The following is a 24,944-nucleotide window of genomic DNA, read 5'->3' on the forward strand; positions in this document are numbered from 1 at the left end:
TTCAGCTTCACCACAGTCTCTTTTTTTTTTTTTAATGATATTTTATTTTTCCACATTCAATGAACAAAAAATACAAATCAGCAAACACATCAAAAAGCAAAAAGAAAAAGAAGAAAAACAATACATACATTATACAAAGACAAAAAGAAAAACAAAAAAGAGATAAAAATAAAAGAGTTAAAAACAAATATTGTGTCTTTATATTCTTCAGTATTAACTAGGTCTGCGACTTCCCCATGCCTTCCCACTCTGTATTCTAGGTCTTATATTCTGATAGTAAACTCTTTCCCTCTGGCGTATCTTTGGTTCAGATTAATGTTATTGTCTTAATAATCCTTACCTTTCCCTATGTCTTACAAAATATACTTTCTTTATCATTATCATTTTTATAATAACATTCTTTTACATTCAATCTGATATCCTCAAACATTCATAATTTTATAGTGCTTCTGTAAATAGTCTTTAAATTTCCTCCAGTCTTCCTTCACCGTCTCTTCTCCCTGGTCTCTGATTCTGCCAGTCATTTCTGCAAGTTCCATATAGTCGATAAGCTTCATTTGCCATTCTTCCAGCGTGGGTAGATCTTGCGTCTTCCAATGTTGTGCGATGAGTATTCTTGCTGCTGTTGTAGCGTACATAAAAAAAGTTCTGTCCTTCACCTGAACCTGTTGGTTCACCATGCCCAGTAGAAAGGCTTCTGGGTTCTTTCTAAATGTGTATTTAAACACTTTTTTCAGTTCATTATAAATCATTTCCCAGAAAACCTTAATCCTTGGGCACGTCCACCAAAGGTGAAAGAAAGTACCTTCAGATTCTTTACATTTCCAGCATTTATTATCAGGCATGTGATACATTTTTGCAAGCTTGACTGGTGTCATGTACCATCTGTAAATCATTTTCATTATATTCTCTCTTAAGGCATTACATGCCGTAAACTTTATTCCAGTCTCCTTTCACTTATTCGCCAAACCTCTGGCTTCCTTGTACAAAGGTCCAAACAACCAGTGGGCTGGTCTGCTTCTAATGTATAATAATTTTGTTGCTGTTTTTCTGTTTTTATCAATGTGCTCCTCAAATTCTCTTTCCCCAACCCCCACCCCTTATTGTCTGCTTGTATTTGTCAGAAATTGTGTTCCTTCTGTTTACTTTTGAATATTTCTGTTTTCAAAAGGAAACCTTGGGTGATATTCAACGAAGTTACTTGGAATAGACTCCCTGAAATTAATGAACATCACTAAGTTAACTTCATTAATTTCAGTGAATCTTCTCTTAGTTAAAATGCTCATGAAGCATGCCGGCATCCCCTTAGTCCTAAACAGTACTATTCCTGATCTCCGGTCTACGTTTTAGCCAAGATACTATTATTGTGATTTTGAAGAGCCCCAGAAGCGGATGTAGGGAAGCGTGACTGGTTAGGTCACAGTGGACTTTGGGGGCGCTGCAACTATGATAAAAAATGTAAGTTGAGAGGCAGGGTGCTGATGAAATTTGAGACCCCAAGGACAGCCCCCAGGCATTCTAGAAAGAATTCACCTTCTCTGTCCCTCAATATGCATTTCTCTAATCACTTTTGAGAACCTTTCAAAGAAAGGTGACGCGATGGAGTCCCGTCCCCCCCCAAGTTGTCCAGTTAAGTATTGGTTTTCCCCATCGGTTCAACGTGTACATCTTGCAGCAGTGGCAGCAGCAGGTGCTGGGCCTGTTAATTCCAGGGTCGCTGCCCCTCTGGTTCGTTCCATGACCAACTAGAGAGCCATATATAATATATACGTTTATTATCTATATAAGTCGCCCAGAATGGTCCTGTATTAGACGACAAATAAATTGAACAATTAATTCAGATGCCTCTCGGCCTCTCGCAGCCTGGAAATTCCACCTTCGGTAGCGCCCGGCAAACCTCACGAGGGCAATGTGGGTGTTTTATTAAGCGTTGCTTTTTGTGAAGTGGCCGTTAGCGTGTAAACTAGCGGGCTGGAGGGCAAAGAGAAGGAGCGCGAGAGTGACCCGACTGCAACTAACGGCTCCTTCCACCAGGCACAGCCACGGGGGAAAGGGGGCGGGGCTCAGAAGCGCGCGCGGGGGGGGAGGGGTATGCGTAATACGCGTGTGGAACGGAGAGGGCCGCCGCCTTCTCTGCCTCGCGCGCGAGCTGTGGTGCCCCGACTTAATCAGTCCGCCTTCTCCCACCTCCTCTTCCTCCCCGCCCCCACCCGCATGCACATTCTCTGTCCCGGGTGGCCGCAGCAGCAGCAGCAGCAGCTCCTCGGGGCTCAGTGTCCTTGTGCGGAAATGACACACGGTCCCGTCACGTCACGCGAGAGCGCAGCGCGCGGACCCCCTCTCTCTCGCGCACACGGACACACACGCACATACACAAAGAGCTAAGTGGGAGGGGAAGACACGGGAGCCAGCCACGGCCGCTCTTATAAAACACCCACCCAAGACCAAGGGGGGCCCTCACCCTCTTTTCCCCACAGTGCCTAAGAAGGACCCAGGTAAGCCCCTTCCCAACTTTCTCTAGATAGGAAAACCAGCTTACCCCCCCCAATCCCCCCTCCCCAAGGTAGGTGTGTGCGTGTGTTGGCCAACTCCCTCCCCACAGTTCTACTTTCGGCCTCGGCAGGAGGAACACGGTCCTTCCTCAACCTCCCCGGCCCCCTCCCCCTCGGGGAGAACTATGGCTGTGTTCCTCGCGCGGGAGAACGGCCAGGCAGCGCGGGCGCCTCCATCTCCGGCGGGGGAGGGGGGGAGCTGGATGTTATATTGTGCCCCCTGTTTCCAGCTGCCACATAGACCAGCTCTCGAGGACGGCGGCGGCGAGGGCGCGGGGACAGGGGGGGTGGGGGGTGGGAAGCATTCCGGAAGCTGGCGTCGCGAGCCGCGGGGCACGCTACCAAAAAGAGGGTTGGCCCAAGAAGCGCTTCGGTGAGCGGGTAGCCTGGCCAGCCGGCTTTCCCCTTTCCCCAGCTGCTTCTCGAGGCGCGCACACGCACCGCCGGCTCCTGTTGCCTGGAAACCTGGCTCCCTGCTCGGCAACGGAACCCGCTTTCACGACCAGCCGCGAGGCCTATCCTCCCAGCGCCCGCCGCTGCCGGCCCTTCCCTCAGTGGCATTTGGGCTCCGCTCCGTGCTAAGGCTGGCGAGGCAAAGGGAGGCGGGGGTGATAATTGAAGCGTCCTCTCACCCGGACACCCCCCCCCCGCCGCCGCCGCCTTCTTCTATTCGATCTGGGGAAGGGGGTGCCCACGTGACCCCGCGACTCGCGAGCGCTGCCTCGCGCGTTTCAAAGCCGGGAGGGGGCGTTGCGAGTTCCCGCGCGCCTGGTGCGATCCTGGTCTTATTGGCCAGTTTCCAGGCATGGCTTCTGCATGACTGCAACACCTTCCTCCTCCTGTTGCCCTGGGTTGTTAGGGAGGGGCTCGTAGTTCTCTTCCTCCAGGCGGCACTTTATGTTCTACAGGCAACATCCAAATACAAAGTCCTTATTGCAAAAAAAAGAAAGAAAGATACTCATCCTGCTCTTGCGGGAAACGTTTTGGAGTTTGGAGAGGAAAAGCACCCAGCAACAGCCCTGTCCTCCTGCTTGGGAGCAACCTCCGCTTGCCAGCCACATACTTGTTCTCTCTGGGTGGAGCCGTAGTAAGGAATGGCCGTATTTGGGTGATGCTGCCCAGAGAGAAAGTGTGCGCAAGGAAGTGGCTTACAGCTATAGGCTGGCCAGGCAGTGGTCACAGGTAGAGACAGGGCTCTTTGGAGCACTGCTGTGTGGATTGGACATCACCATGCTGCTCAGAGAAAGAGAACATGCAGGGAAACAAAGTAGGAGTGGTTGCTGCTTGCAATAGTAGTTGCCATCTCTGTCTTTTTGCTTTCATCTTCTGGGCAGCACATCAGAGAGGATTTGGTTGAATATCAGTTGCCACTACAGTACCTGGTCAATCCTGTTGGGCTCACCCACCAGCAACTATCTGATGGTGCCAGTCTTGATGTTGTTACAACCATACCGTAAATTCAAATTAACACACACCTTACAATGTTGAGCTCATGTACTTAGTATTTGGTGATCATTTATAAAGCAAAAGATGCTACTGTCCTGTAAGTTAGGGCAACCTAATTCCCATATATAATGTAAAGCTAGGCTAGGAGATGGTGATTTGCAAAAACTACATGAGTTTATGGCAGTGGTGTGTCTTCATTGCTTTCCTATATCAGTATTTTACTATCTTCTAGATCACATTGGCTCTTATTTTGCTTCATAATAAAAAAAAGAAAAACCTTTCCCCGTAAAGTAGCTAAACTCTTACAAATAATTTGGATAGTCACTGTTGCATTGTAATCCTACAGTAAGGCAACAATGTGACAGTGTTGACAATTGTCTTTGGCAGCCAGAAGTCAGGGAAGGATCCATGGCCATTTTAAGGCTACACCTCACATAGTTAGGTTATAATGGTAAGTTGGTTTGTGCAATTACTCTTACTGGATGTAGAGGCACCAAACTGACTGTGAGTCTCATATATCCTGATAATAAAATATAGATTACAAATATTTTTGTCTAGTTTCCTAGCATGGTACTCAGGTTGAATGTGTATTTAAATGGTGAAAATACATTATATAATCTCGTTGATCTTTAAATATCCAGCTCAGAATTGTTCTTGCAGTTAAAAAAAAGAGGACATATGTAAAGGTTGTCTATGTAGAAATAAGTACACCCCCACCTTGAGAAATCTGCTACTACAGCCACAATTTATTAAGTGTGATATGGAGGTTAGAAAACAAGGAATTGAATTTCTCAATAAATCTCAGTAATAGCTTTGGACCAGTCTGTTTGCTGTAGTAGAATTTGTCCTTCTAAGTGGCCAGACAGTAATGGACAACTGCATATACTTTTACTGTGTAAACAAGACGGCCCTATGGAGGGAATTTCAACTTAATGTGGGGCGTGAGATCCATTGAATTCAGTGGGGCAACCTTCTAAGCAGCCATGAATAGGATCAAGCTGAAAGCCACCTAACTATAAGACAGTAGTGAACTTTATAATCGCAGTGGGGCTATGATGCTGGCCTGGCCTCACTCTGGAACAGATAGGTGTGAGGTTGTGAAAACATGTTAGCAGGAGCACTAGATTCTGGAGCACTAGATGGTTCTGCCAACACATCTGTACCAGCGTGACCTCACTGCTGTTGTGCTGCTGCCCCTCTCCATCCTGGTATGCAGCAGTGACTTAGCCAGAGGGAGGCTAGGTGAGCGGTGCAGCTTCTCTATGCCACCCACTAATACTGTAAGAGTGGGGTAACCTAAGTAGGTAGTAGCTGCCACAAGTGCACCATGGATATAGCACAGTTCTAAACCATACTTTCATATTTCGCCTGCACTCCCACTTTAAATCAGAATATAACAAAAGAATCCAGGATGGGGTTGACTGGCCACAGTCTGGATCTCACTGTCGCTTGTGCCTGTTCTGACGGAACACAAATAAGCCAACTTTGGGGAGGGGGGGGGGAGAGAAAGAAACTGGCCATAGATATGAGCTCACATGAACATCACACATTCCCATTGGTTTACTTCTGTGAATAGAAAAATAAAAACATCTCTGTTTCTGTTGGCAGAAAAAATGTAGATCAGGTTTTTGGACCACTGGGCACTGAGACTATGCTGTGGGAACCAGTAATGCCATGGGAGCATGGTATAACATGGCTGGTGGAGTGTGGCATAATACAGAATTGGAGAATACGGACCTTGCTGCTACCCTCCCACCACCACAATACCTCAGGCGTACCACATGGCCAGTTATGTCCTGTTGGTCCTTACTGTGGAGATAACACAATACTTCAAACACAACACAGATGCTGTCACTATCTCTTCATGTTTATGAATAGGAGAAGGCCTCACAGTTAGGCGTTTATGATGTCACAGGGAAAATCTGATATTGCCAGTTGGCTGTTGAGCAGACATTTTTTATTTCAAGATCTACCTTTTGAGAAAGAGAAACAATTCAGGAGACAAGTGTATTAATCAAAGTGACATTAATCCTAATGTGTTTCTTGCAATTACCTCTTCATCAGGGTACTTGCATCTGTTGCAGTTTAAATGAGTAGCTCTAAAAGGAGCCTACAGTGTTGGGGTTAGAAGGCTAGTGACTCTTTTCAGAGTTAGTCACACAAATAATTGAAATAGGTATGAGCTAGTCCTTTTTCTGACATTTCCCTAATGAAGAGCTAATTGCTCAAAATGAGTTGGAATTTAAACCACTTGCATTAAATGGTCTCCAGCAGCTATTTGATGTTTTGTTAGTTTCTGCTGTTGGTGTTAACCCATTTGGTGTGCTCTTCAAAGAGAACAGCTACTTTAGAAGCCAACATAGAATCCAATAACAATCTAATGACTCTGATTTGATTTTTTAATTAAAAAGTGTGCCATAAATTGCCTTAATAAAGAATAATTATTAGTAATTACCTTAATTACTAACTTTGTCAAGTTATTGCCATTATAATTAAAGCTTCATTTCATACTTAACTGTAAAGTAATTTTCAGTGTGTTAGTATTTATTGGTCCTTAAAGCTTAAAAACTTAAGATGAGCATTTTTTGTACCAATCATTTTTAGGGTTTCAATCCTATACACACTTACCTGGCTTGAGCATAAGACTTCTTGAACACAGTGAGACTTACTTCCAAATGCTTAAGATTGTTCTGTGAAATGCTGAAATCAACTTTTTTAATGGAAAATGATTTCAGGCTTAGGTGCTCAAAGAAAAGAATAACTGGTTTTGCATTGCGAGGTTGATACTTATGTCTGAGTCAACCGATGTTTTGGTTTCTAGAACAAATCATTAGTAGCTCAGAGCAAATACTATGGGTTGTATCCAGAGTTGCCTGAGTTGGGTTGTGCTCACAGAAAGGGTACTTTCATATCTCTGATCTCCATGCCTCTACCCCAACAAAATCTCTCAATTATGGGATACCACACGTGAGGTAGTTTTGGGAATCTACTAAAGAAGGGAGAATTGTTGTAAATCACCTCTCTACACTCTCCCTCCCAACTTTAGCTTATGGAAGCTCTCATGAATCCCAGCCCCTTCTTCAAATGGAGAGGTTCTGCTGGGTTCAGTACTGTGTATATTACAAATATCTATGTCATGATTTTGTGTTACGTAAACATGTTCTACATCTGTTTTGCTGATCTATGATCCCCTACTCCATTATAACCTCTGTCTTCATTCAGATTTTGATGAAGTTCCATAATGGTTCCCTGCATTCTTAAAAAAAACCCCAGTGCAAATCCTTATTCCATAGCTGGCAATGGTGACTCTTGTTCATCAAGAAGCAAGAGCTGAAGCTACCTCTGCATGCAACATCACATTTAAACCTCTCTCCCCATTATGCTTTTTTAAAGACTAGCTTGCCAAAATTGATAGATCTTCTATTTACTATATTGTACATTTAAATTTTTATTATTTATTGCTTTATTTATTTATTGTTGCAAACTGCCCTAGGACCCTAGGATGAAGGGAGCCATATAAATTTTATAAATAAATAGTCAGCAATGTTCCTCACACCAATATAAATAGGGGCAGCTTTTGTATGCAAACTATTTGAGTGCATTCTGAATATACGGTAAACCAGAAAAGCTGGATTTGGGCAGATGGCTTTACAGTACACATAACATGTCTCTCCTAAGCTGTATAGGCTTTTTACTTATTTCTTTATCTCTATTATTGTAGAGTACGGAATATGAATTCAGATGAACTGTTTGATGATGAAGAAAATGCTGAAGGTAATGTTATTCCTTTTAATCTACTTTCTCATTAGATCAAAATACTTTTGAATATAGTCCATACCAAAATTACATTTTTATAACAAAGACTGTAACAAATGAAAAAATCTTATCACACATTGCTTTCCACTAATTTCCTTCTGCCTGTTTTGTCCACTTCTCTGGCTTGTTCTTTACACTGTAATTCTGTTGAAGCTCTTACATTCCGAATGCAGTGAAACTAGGGTTACTGTGTTTAATAACAAGAGAAGTTGGGGTGACTGTTTAAGCTATAGTAGAGGTGAGGAACTGGATCTGCCACACCAACCCTCATGGTCACGCTGACAAGTTGGTGGCCAGAAATCACTTTATGTCATCATGGTGTTAGATGAAGCAATTTCCCCATTTCAAACCCTGTAGGTTAAGGAAGGCTTTCCCTGTGGAGCTTGCTATAAGTTCCATTTAGTGCAGGCATCCCCAACCTACAGCCCTCCAGATGTTTTGGCCTACAACTCCCATGATCCCTAGCTAACAGGACCAGTGGTCAGGGATGATGGGAATTGTAGTGCAAAACATCTGGAGGGCCAGAGGTTGGGGATGCCTGATTTAGCGCTTACAGCAACCCTTGTTTTGGGCAAAGACCAGCTGCATTATGGAGTTACCAATGAGGAACTCCTTAATGCAGGCAGTCCCTGAAAACAATAATCCCAGCCTCATATGGCAAGCAATAATAAACCTTAGAGGCTCCCAAATATTCCTTTGCAGCCGTGTCTTTACCTGCCCCACCTCTGATGTCATATATGAGTCAAGTGTGGGACAGATCAATGTGGATTGGGGGAAATGGCCTCATGTGTCAAATTAGGACCCCATTGGGACTAATTAGACCCATGGACCAGAGGTGTCCCATTGCTGAGCTTTAGATTGTTGAATCCAGAATAGCTACCTATATATAATTCAGATCCAGTCAGTGACCAATTGGTACTATTTTTCTCTTTCATCAGTTATTATCAAAAATATTATGAAAGTAGAAACAGACAAAGAAGATGAAGTCCTAGACTGCTCCGTAATATCAAGACCTGAAAAAACCACGCTGGATGGTTTAGTGACTTCTCTGCAAGAAACCAATAAACGGAAACGGACCTTGTTTGGTTGTGATAGCTCAGGAAGCCACCAAGAAATTCTACCAAGTGTGAAAAAAAGAGGCCTTACACAAGAGGTGATTCCTTTACATATGGATATTAACAGCATCTTGCTTAGACTTGTAGTTAACTATTTCAGATTGACAAGCAGTTCAATGAATTTAGTCAAACCAGTTAATCTTTGTTCCGAAATATTAAATACTCATTTGGGTGTTTTATTTTATGGAAATTGTAGGCTACAACAAAGCAAAGAAGACACTATTTAGCCAAAAACAAACAAAGAGAAAACATGCATCCTAGAGATCAATAGATTTTCTGAGGAACAAGGTGGTGGCTGTTTTTTAAAGAGCAAAATTCAATAGATGTGTGAATTCAGCTGAGGAAACGGTGAATTTGACATTGCATGTAAAAACTCATGACTTACTAGTTATTTAAGATGTTGCAACCAATTTCATAGTTTTTCTTGCTACTGATGAATATGGTTTCTTGTCTGGATTTCATCTAAAATAGTCTACATAAACATTTGCACTTCAGTCCAGCAAGGTTAAGCCAGAACCCAAACTGCTATTTCTGAGCTGTTTCCTAGGTGATATTTTGTACTTTCACTGATTCCCCCTGCTTGTAGCCCCTTCTGTTCCCCAAGAATTGCTCTGGAGAGTTGGAAAGCCTTCTAGAACAGTGTGGCAGGGAGCCTATGGGGGGGGGATTGGCCCCCCTTACACCAGAAACCTGTGAACTAAAAAAACAATTCCATTCCGTAGATGGCATGCTTAGGCTTTAAGTTATTTCTGTTTTGCTTTTTAGGGCCAAGCCCTCACAAGGTGGCTGACAAAGTGAGATCATAACTCAAAGCTGAGGTTTTTCATGTTTTTAAGATGGAGTAGTCAATTCTTGCCTATTTGCCTTGATAGTATTTGAATATGTATATTTTACCTTTTACTAATTAGTATTTATACAGCAAGTTGTGAAAAAATATTTCTGATTTTTAAAGTCTAAATTCTTTCATTTTTTAATTCTAGTATTGAAATTTATGTTGCTGTTGCTGCTGCAAAGCAAAGTATGTTTGCAAAATATCCATCTTATAGTGAATTAATGAAGACACCCAAATAATGTGAACTGCTGGTATAAAATAGTGCCTGAAATGTTTTGTGATCTCTTCCAAATGTCAACACTTTATAGGCTACAGCTCTTTTGGCATTGCTTCCATTTGCATGGAAATGGAAGACGCGGGTGGCACTGTGGGTTAAACCACAGAGCCTAGGACTTGCTGATCAGAGGGTCGGCGGTTCGAATCCCCGTGACGGGGGGAGCTCCCGTTGCTCGGTCCCTGCTCCTGCCAACCTAGCAGTTTGAAAGCACGCCAAAGTGCAAGTAGATAAATAGGTACCACTCCGGAGGGAAGGTAAACGGCGTTTCCGTGCACTGCTCTGGTTAGCCAGAAGCGGCTTAGTCATGCTGGTCACATGACCCGGAAGCTGTACGCCGGCTCCCTCGGCCAACAAAGCGAGATGAGCGCCACAACCCCAGAATCGTCCGCGACTGGACCTAATGGTCAGGGGTCCCTCTACCTTTTACCATTTGCATTATCAGAAAATATTGTACATCATTTAGCACACACATTCTCTTACAACAGTTTTCTTCCTTCAGATGTGCCTAGTGGAAAGTGAGTAGGCTGTGAAAGGTTCTCAATCTGGGCATCGCAAGGTTTTCAGTCTGGGTGTTGATAGTTGAATACAGTACTGTTGCTTGGATCTTAACTATGCCTTTCACAGATTGAAGGTTTTAAATGTAGCAGAGGATCTCTTTGGAAGAAGGGGTAGTCAGTTCCCCTGATTTCACATTCCCCCTGCAGTCTTCCACTGGTCCAGACCAGCATAAGAGTCTACAGAGGGAATGAGGAATCAGCGAAATATGACTCTCCCTCCTGTTGACAGGAACAAACTTGGAATCCAGGCCAGTGAGTTTGATGTAGGGGATCCTTATGCATATATGAGCTGCAATATTCTCAGAACTCTGATGTTAAGGAAAGGCTATTGATTTGAGTATTTTAGGCAGCTCCTAGACATGAAAGTTTAGATCCTAATAAATACACAGGGAAAATTTCCCATACCCTCCAACTCCTCCATCCCCTTTCCAACCCATAGTGTAGGTGGAAGCAAGTAACATAGTCTGGATCCAACCCTATGGCAGCATTGTGTTAAATTAATTTAGTGTTTAAAATTAAGAAAATCATGTTTTATAATTTATTCATTAAGGATAAATAAGTAACTAATTTGAATACTAATGTTACGTTTGTTTGTTGAAAGGGCCTTCTTTCAAACTTGATGCACAGAGATGGATCACCTACTCAGGAAGATGTGGAACAGCTAAACAAGAGCAAGAATCCTAGCATAACGTGGCTCGGTGAAGAAGAAGCCTTAAATAACACAATCATGCCATCATATAAGAAACCTCTGTATGGGATCTCACACAAAATTACAGAGAAGAAAAGTCTGCCAGGAACAGAGCAGTTCACTTCCTATGAGTTGTTTGAAAAGGTTAATCCTAGCAGTCCTTCCAATCTTCGGACATTGAATGAGCAACGTAAAAGAGATATGAGTGCTATCACACCTGTTGCTTCTGAGTCCGACCCAAATATATATTCTTTGATACAAAAAATGTTTTACACACTTAATACCTTAAATTCCAACATGACTCAGCTTCACAGCAAAGTAGACTTGTTATCGCTAGAAGTCAGTCGAATTAAAAAGCATGTCAGCCCCACAGATGCTGTAGCAGAATTCAGGCCACCACCTGAGTACCAGCTGACTGCCTCAGAACTCAAACAGATCATGGATCAGAGTACATCAGGTGGAGATTTGGCTTGCCGACTACTGGTACAGCTTTTTCCAGAGCTCTTCAGTGAGGACGAGTTAAGCAGGACCTGCAGTACCTGTGGCTATCTTAACAAAAAGAAACTTGAGTCCCTTCATCTACAGCTCATCCGAAATTATGTAGAAGTCTGCTATCCTTCTGTGAAGAATCCTGCGGTTTGGCAGGCAGAGTGTTTGCCTCAGGTCAATGACTTTTTCAGTAGCTTTTGGGCACAGAGAGACATGGAAAATAGTCAGCCAGACATACAGTCCTCCAGTTTTTATGAGACTGATCAAGTTATTGATGATAAGGAGGAGGATGAAGCTCTGCCCATGGACAGGAGTAGTTCCATTGCCTCTGAATGGGTATTTGATGCTCAGGATATAAATGAATTTTTAGATGAAGCTTCCTCTCCTGGAGAGTTTTGTGTCTTTTTATTGCATAGATTGTTTCCAGAACTCTTTGATCACAGAAAGTTGGCTGAGAGATATAGTTGTTATGGAGAATGTGGAAAACAAGAGCTTGACCCGCAGCGACTTCAGGTAATTCGCAGGTACACAGAGATTTATTTTCCTGCTATGCAGGAGAGAAAGGCCTGGTTGCAGCATTGTGTCCAGCGAATAAATGATGAACTTGAAAGCATGTATATGGATGACAGTGAGAGTGAACAGATGAGAGAGGATTGCTATGATTCTTCTAGTTTGCCTGACGATGTGTCTATTATAAAAGTGGAAGATAATTTTGAATATGAAAGGCCAGGCAGAAGGTCAAAAAAGATTTGGCTTGTGCCTATAGACTTTGATAAGCTTGATATCCCTTCTCCTGATTTTGATGTCCCTATTCCAGACTACCTGTTAAGCAAGGAGCAGCTTAAGAACATATATGAGAGCAGTTTGTCAATCGGCAATTTTGCTTCTCGATTGCTAGTTCATTTATTCCCTGAACTGTTTACCCCTGAAAACTTAAGGAAGCAATATAATTGTAGTGGATCACTGGGTAAGAAACAACTTGATCCTGTTAGGATTAAATTAATTCGACATTATGTGCAAATGCTATATCCGAGAGCGAAGAATGATCGAGTATGGACATTGGAATTTGTTGGAAAACTCGATGAAAGATGTCGTCGAAGAGATACAGAGCAAAGACGCACGTACCAACTGCAGCGAAAGGTCCATGTGCCAGGACCTGAAAGGAGAGAATTTTTGACCTATGCAATAAACCCGGAAAGATTTAAAGAAGAATTTGAAGGACCGCCATTGCCTCCGGAAAGAAGCAACAAAGATTTTTGCAAGATACCACTTGAGGAACTTGTTGTTCCTCCTCCAGACTTTCCTGTGCCTTCTCTGTATCTGCTGTCTGACAAGGAAGTAAGAGAAATAGTACAGCAGAGCCTTTCAGTTGGTAACTTTGCTGCCAGACTTCTTGTAAGACTTTTTCCAGAGCTGTTTACTTCAGATAACCTCAGACTGCAATACAACCATTCAGGGGCTTGTAACAAAAAGCAGCTCGATCCTGTCAGACTGAGACTAATCCGTCATTATGTTGAAGCTGTTTATCCTGTTGAGAAAATGGATGAAGTGTGGCATTATGAATGTATACCAAGCATTGATGAAAGATGCAGACGTCCCAATAGAAAAAAGTGTGATATACTGAAAAAAGCCAAGAAAGCAAAAAAGTGATGGGATCTTTTTAGTTTCCAAAGATGTTGACCACTAAGTTATTTAGAAGCAGACTGAGACATCAGTCAGCCTGCTTTAGACTAATACTCAGAATATTCACTCAGCATTAGGGCAACTGATAAGAAAAATGTTGCTCTAACACGTACGGGAAAGGGCAATACAGTGAGGATGGGGAAAAGGGGTGTAGGACAATCCAGTGGGAATGTCACTTAGAAGAACCTATTGAAATGAATGCATATTGTGGGAAAAGATGTAACTCCATTTCAGGATGCCTGTATGTAGGCTAGGTTTCTGATAGTGCCCTTGCTACCTACCTGAACTGGTACACAGCAAAGAATCATAAATTATTACAGATGTTCCAGTAGCATCTCATTTAAATATAATCATCAGTGAAAATAAATTATATAGTTTTAAATTTTTTAATTGATTTTTTAGCAGTGAGTAGTCTCGTGCTCTTTAAAACAGTTTCTGTAGGTACCTTTAATCAGTCATTTGGAAACTAACTAATTTTTTAATTTTTCAAAGCTGTAGTTTTTGAAGTGCCATGCTCTTTGAAAAAGAGTAGAGAATCAAGACAGTTTCTGTACTAATTACAGCTACTCCTTGTATTAGTTTGAATATTGGGGGAGTGAAGTACTACAAAATCAATGAACAGAAAAGTTACAATTTTCTTTAAAGGTTTCCCATTTTGTTGCTGAATGGTTGTAAAAGTTAAGATTATGATCATGGCATTATTTAACATGTGTTAAGATCGTAGTACCAATACTTCAGTTGTTAGTCATCTAAGTTATTCCATTGTCCTCAGTGTGACTTCTTGGTATAAAAGCTACTGGTATAAGCATAGGTTGTGAACTAGACTCTTGCCCTGTATCAGTAGAATATGGTGCTATTACCTGTTATTCTCACTACTTATATTTAAAAAATACTTGAATTGAGGAATGTACAAAAACATTTAAGCCCATATTATTTTTGTTAGCAAAATGATTGCAGCCTTTGAAAAGTTCAAAATATTAAATATTATATGTATCTATATATTTGATTATTTGGACTTCTATATAGCAAGGGCCCTCTTCATTGTATGTTGATTTTATATTTATAACTTCAAGTACAGTGTCACCCAGAGGATTTCAATATCATGGAGACTGTGAACTTTTCCTTAATCATTGTAACTAATAATTAACTTGAAACCTCTTTGTTTTTGAATTTACTGGACTTTAGGTAAACACTAATGGATTGTATGCTTCCATTCAGTATGCCCAAACACCAGTGAAATATCAGCCTTTCTCCCTTTTCCTGGAGGGCTACATCACACCAAGGCTTTGTTTTCCTCTTTCTTTGGCAGCTGTAACAGGGATAAATAAAATCATCAGGGTTTTTTTATTTAGAGGCACTGGGCAGCTTGGATCCAGATGAAGTTAACTGCACTTTAGTCCCATTTGCTTAAATAAATGGGACTAAACCATGGCTGACTTCCTCTGGATGAAACCCACTGGATTTCTAAAATGCTCATGGAGCTTTCCAGCATTTAGTTCAACTAATCCCTGTCTGTGGATCTGCTGTCTTCTTGAATAGGGCAGACTGCATACATAATAGCTCCATGTGCACATTGGTTATGCAATGAGCTCTGGACTCAGATGTTTGTCTGATGCAGTGACAATGATCATTTAATACCAGTTATTTCTGGTTTAGCACATTCATTTGATACTCTTGTGCGATTATTTAGATTGTTATATATCCAAATAAAAATTTATATTGTAGCAACCGAATTAAATTTGATACGTTAAAGCAGCTTTTAAGAATATATTTCTCCCACAATTACAAACCCTTTTTCTTTTTCTTTTGAACGCTAAGAACTGGCCAAGCCCTGTTGAGACAGTGTACTAGTAGACAATAGTCATTTTTTTTCTTAGGAGTTAGCAACATCCCAAAATAACACAACTAGAATCCATGAATATACTGCCTGTGTCCTAATTAGAGTCAAGCCAACCTTTTACCCAAGGCAAACTGATATGTCTATATTTCTCTGTATAATAATACATATTTAGCAAACTGAAGGGTTTGGGTGTTATTTAGTTGTGCTACCCAATAATGCCAACTTCTTTGGACAACATAAAGCAGCCTTCCGTAATCTGGTGCTCTTCCAGTGTTTCGGACTACAATTTCTGCAAGTCCCAGCCAGCATGATAAAGGGTGATAGGAGTTGTCGTCCAAAACATGAACGGTGCTAGGTTAGGGAAGGCTTACAAAAGAACCATGAAAACAGCGTGTTGTTAGAAAAATGTAGTTATTTCTTAACTTAAAAGTATATACACTATATTTTTATAAAAAACAGTGTATCTCTGAAATCTTACAGGGTTATTGGGGTAGGGAGACAGCCAAACCTAGCAGCACCAAAGCTGTACAGGTGCTGTTTTCCCTCCCTTCTTTTGTCTAAATTGGGTTTGGTTTTTTTGGTTTTTTCCTCCTGTTGGTCCCCGATTGGTCCCCTTGGCTGTTATACTTCTCTCTATATTCTGGCCCTAGTGGATCCAAATTAGCCCCCATCATACCCACTTTTGGCAGACCTTCCTCTGCCCCTTTTCCTGTGGCCTTGGAATGCCCTCCCAAAAGCTATAGATTTGTGCCCTTGTCCCTGTTTAGAAAATATTTTGAGTAACAGATAGAACAGGTCTACTTTCTCTTTATACAACCAATGGATACAGTCCTATAATTATTTCACTATGTTCATCATAATCATTTTGAAAACTAAGAACTTACTAGTCCTTACAAATCTTTAAAGGACACAAAGAATGCATTTACACTGTTTCATATATTCTGAAGGACTTTATTAAGCTAGTTTTAACACTAGGATTTCTTATTCACATGGCAACAAATGACATTTGAAGGCAGCCACAATTCTGTATTAACAAAAATAACAGTGTTGGGCGGGGGGGGGGGGGAAGCATTTTTAGGGTGACATACAATACTTACCTTTAAAGTGGCATCATGTGCTTTGATTTCCTATATCACATGAGGGTTGGAGATAAGGCGACCGTTATATTTTCACATGATTTTCTCTTTATCCTCTAGCACTTCCCCATCTGTTTGTTAAGGGCTCATCAAGAATTACTTTTGTGCCACATTTCTAGGCACAGGTCCACACTTTAAAGCACTGCTTCTGAGCACTTTTTCTTTTCCCAAGCGCTTTCCACGCAGAGACACACTCTTTACTGTTGAATCAGAGCAAACAGCAATCCGCAGCTAACCCAAATTACCATTCATTCCAATTCAGCATTAAAGAGCGGTTTTTCGTGGGGAAAGTGCTGTGGCCAAAAAATAAATAAAAAATAATTGCTAGGAAACTGCTTTAAAGTGCGAACCTGTGCTTAGAAAGCGTGGGCAAAAGGTAAGTGTGGATGAGCCCATAATCTACAGTGGCTATGGAAACAAACTGAATTCTACAGGTGTTTTACTAAGCTGCATGTCCAAATTAATGCATGGGACACAATAAGTTGCCTGCAAACAGAAGCTCTGTACTTTGTGATACAAAGCTAATGCCTGTTAAAATTTGTAGACCTATGCTGTCTGATCCAGGGACTCATCTGTGTTCCAGTGTGCATGTAGACTTATATATACATCTGGAGAGGCGATCACTTTGTATGTAGGGGGCTCTGCATCCAGAACCACCACTTGGGTTGAAGTGATGGAGCAATCTACATGTTTAAGATGTCCATACTCTCATTGGAACAAGCATGGGGCTTTCATGTGCAGTGTACATGACTAGGACTTTATAACACAGTGCACTGCTAAGCCAATCCCTATATACACTGGAGTTCCTGAGACAAATCAATCCATGGAAGCACTAGGCCTACCTGATCTTGCCCATGTCTCCTATGAGTAAGGGAACTCTGTAAACATAGCAGCCAGCATACTAAAATACATTTCACAAAAGATACCACCAGACAATATGTAAAAGGAAAGCAACCATAAACCATCAGCACCACAGCTCAGTGATTACACATGGAAATAGAAAGCTGTATTGTTAATCTACCAGGTTGGGGTTATTTAAAAAAGAAAAGAAAAACCAGGTTCCTGAACTGACTGGCTACTGTTATCACACCACACAATGAGTAAAGAAAAGCCAGGCTTTCTTCCCACTCACGTTGTTTAGTTTTGGGCTTCCGGGTCATGTCATTTAAACAAAAGCAGAGAATATTTAAAATTAGCCTTCCCTTTTATTCCTTTGTTCTATCTTTTCATAGAAACATTGCTTTCTCCCTCAGTATGGAACAAAAGCAGTAAACTAAAAAGTCACAGGCAAAGTGATGTTCACAGTAAGGAAGGTGGCATCATGCCATCGCATACCCATTTAAATATTATTTTCTTTAAAAAAAGAATGCAGGAATTTTGTTTAACCAAAATTCATATATTGTATAACCAACAGTTGTTCACAAGGAAACCTCTGCCACATGCAAATCCTAGTTCACTTAAATACATCCTGCTTGGGCACCTTTAAGTTCCTCCAGCGCCTTAATACCACTCTGTATTTTTCATCGTTGACCTTGTCGGATGCCTTCTTTAAGACAACTCTCATAACTACAGCAGTTTCTGTTTCTTTGTCCTCTCCAACTATCAGGTCCAGTGTATCACCAACTTTTACCTGAAGATTTGGGGTGGGGCGGGGGAGAGAAACAAACACGGCATGTTTTATTTTGTCTCCAGAAATAAGTTGGAGTAACTTGCTGGGCATTTTGATCCCTGCACTTTTCATTTGGGACCTTAGAGAAAAGCAGCCAGCAGAGCTGCAGAGCATCGGCTATGATGGAAGTGCTGCAGCTTCATCTCTCTACTGTCTTGTGAGCTTCTGCAACGAGGACAATATGGAGATTTCCAAGCAACCATGGCCTAAGAGTCTTGTGGCATCTCAAAGAGGACTGCCAGGGGTGGGAGGATAGGCAGAGAATGTATCAGTTGCTGGGAAATGAAGTGGGAAGAACCCAGGTCCTGCTTATGGTATGGGCTTCCTATCGGCATCTGGTGGGCCACTGACAACAGGATACTTCACTAGATGTGCCTTTGGCCTGATGCAGCAGGGCTTTTATGTCATTAATCTACGGTGGCACAAGCTGTTGTAGTTCCACAAAAGCCGATGGCATCATTGAAGTATTAGAGTGCAATCTTAACCCCCAATCTGTGCTGCAAGAGGAAGTGAGGAACAGGCAGAGGTAGTCCCTTGGCTTCAATAGGCTCTGCCACCATTATTATTATTAAATTGATTTGTTACTTGCTGTTCACCCTAAGGTTCCTGGGTGGCTTGCGACCATTTAAAATACAGCAAAAAAGAACCCCAATCCAAAACAAATTACAATCATAATAATGGGGGGGGGGGTTGTCTTCAAAATATACACCTCAAGTGTCAAAATCCAGGGAAAAGAGGTGCGTCTTCGGCATATGATGAAAACTGTATAGTGAACTCTGGGGATTTCCACAACTTGGGGGATGCCCAAAGAATGCTCTTTACCAGGCCAACAATCCTTAGTTTCTGAGGGCGGTGGAATTACCAGGCAGGCCCTCTCTACTGATGTCAACACTGAAGAGGGTCTGTAGAGGAGGCAGCCTTTCAGGCATTTGAGGCCTGAGGCACCCACCCAAATTGTGAGGGGTTAGGAAGCTACTGCCAATAGTTACTGGCATAAGGCCCCAGAAGAGGGCTTTGGGAAATGAAGTAGGATCAGCAATGGGTCCACTGGAAATGGAACCCATTTGGGCCCATCTACTGCACCAGTCTGAATCTGATCCAATAAAATGGAGGGCGGAGTTTTCACACTGGCTCTTCACAATGACTGTAGTACTATAAACAAGGCAAGACAGGGTGCAATCCACATACTACTGAAATCATGCACTCACGTAACTAGGGTAGGCATGGATGTTCCTATTTTTGATGTTTTAAACTCTTCCTAGTAACTCTGTGAAGATGCAGCAGGTGGCAACTATTATCCTAGGTGATGATCCTGCAAACAAGTGTGCCCTTTATGAGGATCTATTATTCTAGTAATATAAATATTATATGTGTGGAATGAGATAATGTGGATAAGCATTTGCCAGTTAAAGATAATTTGAGTTTTTGACATATAACCTCATTTCAGTTTAAGACATAAACTATTTTCTGGAAAACCTTACCGCTCTGCTCTTCTTCCATAGTTTCTCTCCATTCAGCCTGAGTTCGCCATTATAGAACGCATCTTCCACTTTGCTTTGAAACGAAAAGAATCCTTAATTTTTCTTACATATACATTAACCACTGCTAGTGTCCCATAAAAAAGAGCCACCATTAATACACATAGCCAGTAAAACACCTTCAGCTACTTCTGCACATATCTTTTCTAACATGGCAGATTTAGAAGCACAATGTCTGTGCAAAAGGCAAGAACAGGGCCTTAGAGGGGTAGAATCAATGCTGTAATTCTTAAGTCTAAGTAAAGCTTTCATATATTAAACCAAAGTTTAATACTGGGTACATCATAGTGCCAGCAAAGCTTGAGGTTTGAAGGCAAGATCACTGGACTGCAAGTTAGAAATTTTTGAAGTACAGACTCTTCAGTAAGTTTTAAAGTGAGATTTCTTTTGTTATTAAAATTGCATATGCTAATTCAAAGGGTCCCATTAATTTTTTTAACTGGGCAGTCTACTCTGGTAGGAATTTCTGAAAACATTTCTTAATGGTAGAAGTGACAAATTTCCACTGTCTTTATTCCTGATGAAAAAGGCAGATGATAATCTACAACTAGCTTTAGTAGTAAGGAGCATAAAAGAAAACCATTGGCTACCTCTTTTGATCTATTTTATTTACAAATTATTATACTTACTTTCTTGCAATGTCTAGACCAGCTTTCATTATTACATCATATCGAAAAGACTGTACTACTTTTTCGAGATCTTTGTAATCTTTCACTATAGTAGGATCATCCTCAAACTCATCTTCTGAATCACTTATCTCTTCGTTTTCATCTTCCTCCTCAGTCTCCTCTGACACAGTTTGTTTTGCGTTCTTCCGATAACTTTTGTTGCTTTTGAGACGTACAGAAATCCTCAGTGCACTTTTGGGCAATGGTGTTAAAAATACTTGGTGTTTTAAAGGAGAAACACATAAATGTTTTGGGGCAATTGCCGTTACTTGCTGCTGGCTTGCAGAATAAAGAAGCCTCTTCCAGGGTGTGCAGAGTTTATAAGGAGAGTTCTCCAAGAGACCAAGCCAAACATTTAGATTTCTAAAAGCACCAAGCGGCAATCTGCAACCCGTCATAGCATACCCTGGAACAAAAGATTTAACAGTCAGTTTGGCTCAGCAACTAATGAGTTTTACAAGATTCCTAAAAGCTGAGTATTTTTTTAGTAAGAATTAGTAATCCACTTCCTATGAATTAAACAATGACATTAGAAGTAAAAACAGCTTCGGATGGTTTGTTTGTTTTTGTACTAAAAATTTTTTTCCAAGAGAAACAGGTTCTAATCATTAACATCATATTTATTCAACATAGTTCATAATTGATTAAGTTAAGTATTTTTAAAGCCCATTTCCCCTTAATTCTCTATGAACTAGGGCTTAAAAGTGCTCTACTTAGTGTGTACAGTGGTACCTTGGGTTACAGACGCTTCAGGTTACAGACTCCGCTAACCCAGAAATATTACCTTGGGTTAAGAACTTTGCCTCAGGATGAGAAAAGAAATCATGCAGTGGCAGCGCAGCGGCAGCAGGAGGCCCCCTTAGCTAAAGTGGTGCTTCAGGTTAAGAACAGACCTTCAGAACGAATTAAGTTCTTAACCCAAGGTACTGTATTCTACTGGTAATGCATCTTGTACTTGTATGAACATGTACCTGAAGTGAGCCATGCAAGTTGCTTATATAGATTTTATAACTGTTCAGAGTCCCACCATATAAATAAGGGACCAGTTACCAGTTTATTGTGTGAATGGATCATATGCACTACGTATACACATCTGTGGGATGCCATCCCAACAAGTCTCACACACACAGCTCAAAGGCAATGTAAAGCCTCTCAGCACCACCACATACAGAGAGAAAAGTGTTGCAGCTATCCTCAGTTCCCCTGTTTTCAGCTCATATGTAATCCTTTCCCATCCTATGCAGCCGAGCGGCAATCAAACAGTTTAATATAAGCCAAAATGGCAGATGTTGTTGTTAACTCCCTGCATAGTGTTACAATGAGCTATACAAATTCAGTAATACCATTATCTGCAAGACCAACCTAATACTGCTGTCTTAAAACTTGTCCAGCCCTAAATATTGCAGCATTTGAGCTGTGTCAGAACCAAAAAAGGCCATGCATTGGCTCTTCTTATTGGAGACAGTGGTCACCTTTGTACCAAACAATGGGTAAATGTCCACTCCCTATAACTAGACTACCTGCAAGATACCAAGCACTTAAAGGGCAAAGGGCCTTTTCTGCATTGACCCTCATATCTCTGAAACCCATTGCCACCTGCACTCCAACAGACACTGTCACGTCAGGTCTTCTGCAAAGCCCTAAAGACTCATTTGTTCTCAACTGCTGTTTCCAAAGTTAGTTTACAGTTCTCCAGATTATTGTGTTTATAATCAGGAACAGGGCCTTTTTCATGACAGCACTCACCTTACCTCTTCTTTTGCTGCCCATCAAAGACATTTTGTGTTGGCACCCATGGCACCTTTATCAATACGTGAGTATCAACCCCTCATTTTTTTATTTTAAAAAGCACTCTCAGGTAGTAAGGGGATGGGGCTTGGTACTGTTGTATTGTTATTTCTGATGGTCTTACGTGTACAGTTGTATTTCATTGCATTTTACTACAAGCTGCCTTGAGAGTAGTTTTACCTTTAAAGGCAGCCCAAGAATGCTATAAATTAACAATTAAAACTTAAAAAGTTGGCAGAGGGTGTTCCCTCCTCCACCAAAAATCTGTATTTTTCTTCACCACCACACACACTTTTTTTCTCCTCCACCTGATAAGCCCTTACAACTTCATTTTCTCTGAAACAGGGGTGAACCACAAACACACAAAAGAGAACAGTGCCATACTCTTCCTTCACAGATACTTCTACAATAGTTACTATTTCTTAGATCTGTACAATCAAAAGCATTTGTGCATAAACACATCATTAAATAAGGGGGGGGGATCTACCCCAGATTGTTGGAACAAGTTCTAATGGGGAAGGGAACGAGTTAAACCTCGGAGGGGGTTGTTGTTTTTTTAAAGAGTTTACCGCTATAACATTCATAGACCATCATATATTGCTTTTACAGTTCAATCCTATGAGTGAAACTTTCCACGTAAGTTATCCCGGTGGACAACTGGTGATCACCATTTAAAATCAAGCCCCGTTAAGTTCAGTAGGTAAGTAACCTTACGACTACAGACACCTCCAGCCCTATTCTACGCCTCATAATTACTCGGAAATAAATATTAACGGTGCCGCGTTTTTCAGCAGGGGTTTTCCTTCCAGGAAAGTGTGCAGAGGACTGTAGCCTTCGCTCAACGGAGCCTTCACTCCCAAGGAAACGCACGCGTGGGGTTCTTGCAACCCGCCCCTTTGATGCGGTACAAATAAAAAGAAGCCTCGGACAGCGACACTAGGTGAGACTTAAGGCTTCCCAGTCCATGGGGGATTTGCACGGGGAGCTGGTGGACCTTCGGACCCGACCCCGGCCTCTCTTAGCCCACAGCAACCCCCCCCCCTCCCAAAAGCGGCTCTCCTGTACCAGCTCGCGCACGCCACGCTACCTGCCTCCGCCGGGCGCCCGCAGCCCCGGCCCTGCCGCTGCTCCTCGGTGCTCGGCCCGTGCCCGTCCTTTCCCCCGCTTCCTCTCAGCTCGGTGGCGAAGGAGCAGCGGAGGCGGAGCCACGCTCGGTCGGACGCAGCCGGCGCCCTCTGCTGGCCAGGAGCGCCTCGGAGGACTCGGCCGCGGGGTTGTGCCGCCGCCGCCAACTCCTCACCCAGTCGAAGCTCTTCCCTGGGAGCCAGTTCTGAGGAGCTTCGTGGGAGCTGCTTTCCTCTCGCCCCCCCCCCCCCCGCAGAACAAAAAACGGCTCGCAGAGGAGTCTGGCTGACGCGAGGGCTGCAGCGGGTCTAAGGAGCACAGCAGCTCCATGTGCAAACCGGCAGCTTAAGGAAGGTTGCTGGTTTTCGGCCATTTTGCAACCGGGTCCGCTTCTAACGAGGAGCCTGGCTTAGGTGCAACAGGCTGCTCCTCTCAGCAAGAGGTTGCTGAGCAGAGGCTTTGTGGCCTCCTCAGCGCGGTGCATTGAAATCAGTGGCATGCCCCCTTTCAGTAGTCACGGCTTGCCCACCCACCCAAGGATCCTGGGAACTGCAGTTGATGCCCAGTGTAGGTAAAGGTAAAGGGACCCCTGACCATTAGGTCCAGTCGTGACCGACTCTGGGGTTGCAGCGCTCATCTCACTTTATTGGCCAAGGGAGCCGGCATACAGCTTCCGGGTCATGTGGCCAGCATGACGAAGCCGCTTCTGGCGAACCAGAGCAGTGCACAGAAACGCCGTTTACCTTCCCGCCGGAGCGGTACCTATTTATCTACTTGCACTTTGACGTGCTTTCGAACTGCTAGGTTGGCAGGAGCTGGGACCGAGCAACAGGAGCTCACCCCATTGTGGGGATTCGAACCGCCAACCTTGTGATCAGCAAGTCCTAGGCTCTGTGGTTTAACCCACAGTGCCACCCGTGTCCCTGCCCAGAGTAGAGGTGACAGCAAATCCCCCCTCACAGAGCTATAGTTCTTATGCAAGAGGGATTGATTGGTAAGTCACTCTGAAACCTGTAGCTCTGTGGTGAGGGATGGGGGTCTCCTGACAGCTTCCTGCACCCCTAAGAAACTACACTTCCTAGGATTCTTTGGGGGAAGCCATGACTGTTTTAAATTAGTACAAATTACTGCTTTAAATACAGAGGCGTAGCTGGGGGGGCGGGGGGCACTTACTGCAGGTCCTGCAGCGCGGCTGAACCACACGTCTCTCCACATAGTGGCTCGGGCGCCTGCAAGCTCTGCACTGCCCCGAAACAGCAGTGTGGGGCTTGCATCTGCCTGCCACCTCTCCGTCAGCCACCCTACAGCTGGGGGCAAGGAGGCAGCGAGGCTGAGCTATGCTGCTGTTTAAATGTACAGTGCAGATGGAGCCTGTATGTGTATAATGTTTCTGTAGGTGAGTGTGTGCCCCCTCTTCTTACCCACTCAGTTATTTCCTAATCTACTGGATAGTAGATACTGTACATGGAGGAATTCAGGACAGTGAGCAAAAAGACAGGTTGGGTTTCTTTAGGAGTAGTTTCAATACCACCTGTTTTAAGGGCAGCAGATCACACTCCATTGAGTAAAGTTGCCCCCCCACCCTAGTCCCACACAGTCCGCTCTCCTTCCCCCTCACTCAGTTTTCAGCAGACAGGAGGGCAGGGGTCAAGAGAGGGAGAAGCGGATCCCATCACTGCAAGATTCCTGCCCACATAATCAGACCACATCCCTAGAAATCGATCC

The 24,944-nt window shown here is 42.8% G+C and overlaps 2 protein-coding genes and 1 long non-coding RNA gene across 9 annotated transcripts; 1 reads left to right on the forward strand and 2 right to left on the reverse strand.

The window, feature by feature from the left end:
- Positions 1-1,050: 1,050 nt before the first annotated feature.
- LOC310674425 lies at positions 1,051-1,940 on the reverse strand. Its single transcript, XR_014509586.1, has 2 exons — positions 1,877-1,940; positions 1,051-1,215 (listed from the first exon to the last, which is right to left on the reverse strand). It is a non-coding gene; the product is annotated as an uncharacterized lncRNA (long non-coding RNA).
- A 414-nt stretch (positions 1,941-2,354) lies between these two features.
- BEND3 (BEN domain containing 3) lies at positions 2,355-14,452 on the forward strand. Of its 5 annotated transcripts, none has more exons than XM_083433433.1 (4): positions 2,355-2,495; positions 7,720-7,772; positions 8,753-8,967; positions 11,197-14,452. In XM_083433433.1, exons 2-4 carry the CDS (start codon positions 7,730-7,732, stop codon positions 13,420-13,422), a joined length of 2,484 nt encoding a protein of 827 aa, XP_083289559.1. In that variant the 5' UTR covers positions 2,355-2,495; positions 7,720-7,729; the 3' UTR covers positions 13,423-14,452. The 5 variants fall into 5 exon arrangements, with proteins under 5 accessions (XP_083289559.1, XP_083289562.1, XP_083289558.1 ...); XM_083433432.1 differs by lacking the exon at positions 2,355-2,495 and adding an exon at positions 2,560-2,925; XM_083433434.1 differs by lacking the exon at positions 2,355-2,495 and adding an exon at positions 3,301-6,174.
- A 1,773-nt stretch (positions 14,453-16,225) lies between these two features.
- On the reverse strand, positions 16,226-23,746 carry MTRES1 (mitochondrial transcription rescue factor 1). 3 transcript variants are annotated; one of them, XM_083433607.1, is made up of 4 exons: positions 23,182-23,746; positions 20,268-20,712; positions 19,582-19,654; positions 16,226-18,061 (listed from the first exon to the last, which is right to left on the reverse strand). In XM_083433607.1, exons 2-4 carry the CDS (start codon positions 20,702-20,704, stop codon positions 17,885-17,887), a joined length of 687 nt encoding a protein of 228 aa, XP_083289733.1. In that variant the 5' UTR covers positions 20,705-20,712; positions 23,182-23,746; the 3' UTR covers positions 16,226-17,884. The 3 variants fall into 3 exon arrangements, with proteins under 3 accessions (XP_083289733.1, XP_083289734.1, XP_083289735.1); XM_083433608.1 differs by having other exon boundaries at positions 23,186-23,708; XM_083433609.1 differs by having other exon boundaries at positions 20,268-21,015; positions 21,234-23,602.
- Positions 23,747-24,944: the final 1,198 nt, after the last annotated feature.

This window comes from Podarcis tiliguerta (genome assembly GCF_965153285.1).
Source record: "Podarcis tiliguerta genome assembly, chromosome: 3".
NCBI lineage: Eukaryota > Metazoa > Chordata > Lepidosauria > Squamata > Lacertidae > Podarcis > Podarcis tiliguerta.

Coding starts and splice junctions, on each gene's coding strand:
- BEND3 (XM_083433432.1), top strand. CDS start 2,678: ATGGCTGTGTTCCTCGCGCGGGAGAACGGCCAGGCAGCGCGGGCGCCT. Junction 2,926..7,719: donor TTGGCCCAAGAAGCGCTTCG/GTGAGCGGGTAG, acceptor CTATTATTGTAG/AGTACGGAATATGAATTCAG. Junction 8,968..11,196: donor AAAGAGGCCTTACACAAGAG/GTGATTCCTTTA, acceptor GTTTGTTGAAAG/GGCCTTCTTTCAAACTTGAT.
- MTRES1 (XM_083433607.1), bottom strand. CDS start 20,704: ATGACGGGTTGCAGATTGCCGCTTGGTGCTTTTAGAAATCTAAATGTT. Junction 19,655..20,267: donor GGTCTAGACATTGCAAGAAA/GTAAGTATAATA, acceptor TTCGTTTCAAAG/CAAAGTGGAAGATGCGTTCT. Junction 18,062..19,581: donor TATGGAAGAAGAGCAGAGCG/GTAAGGTTTTCC, acceptor CCAAATCTTCAG/GTAAAAGTTGGTGATACACT.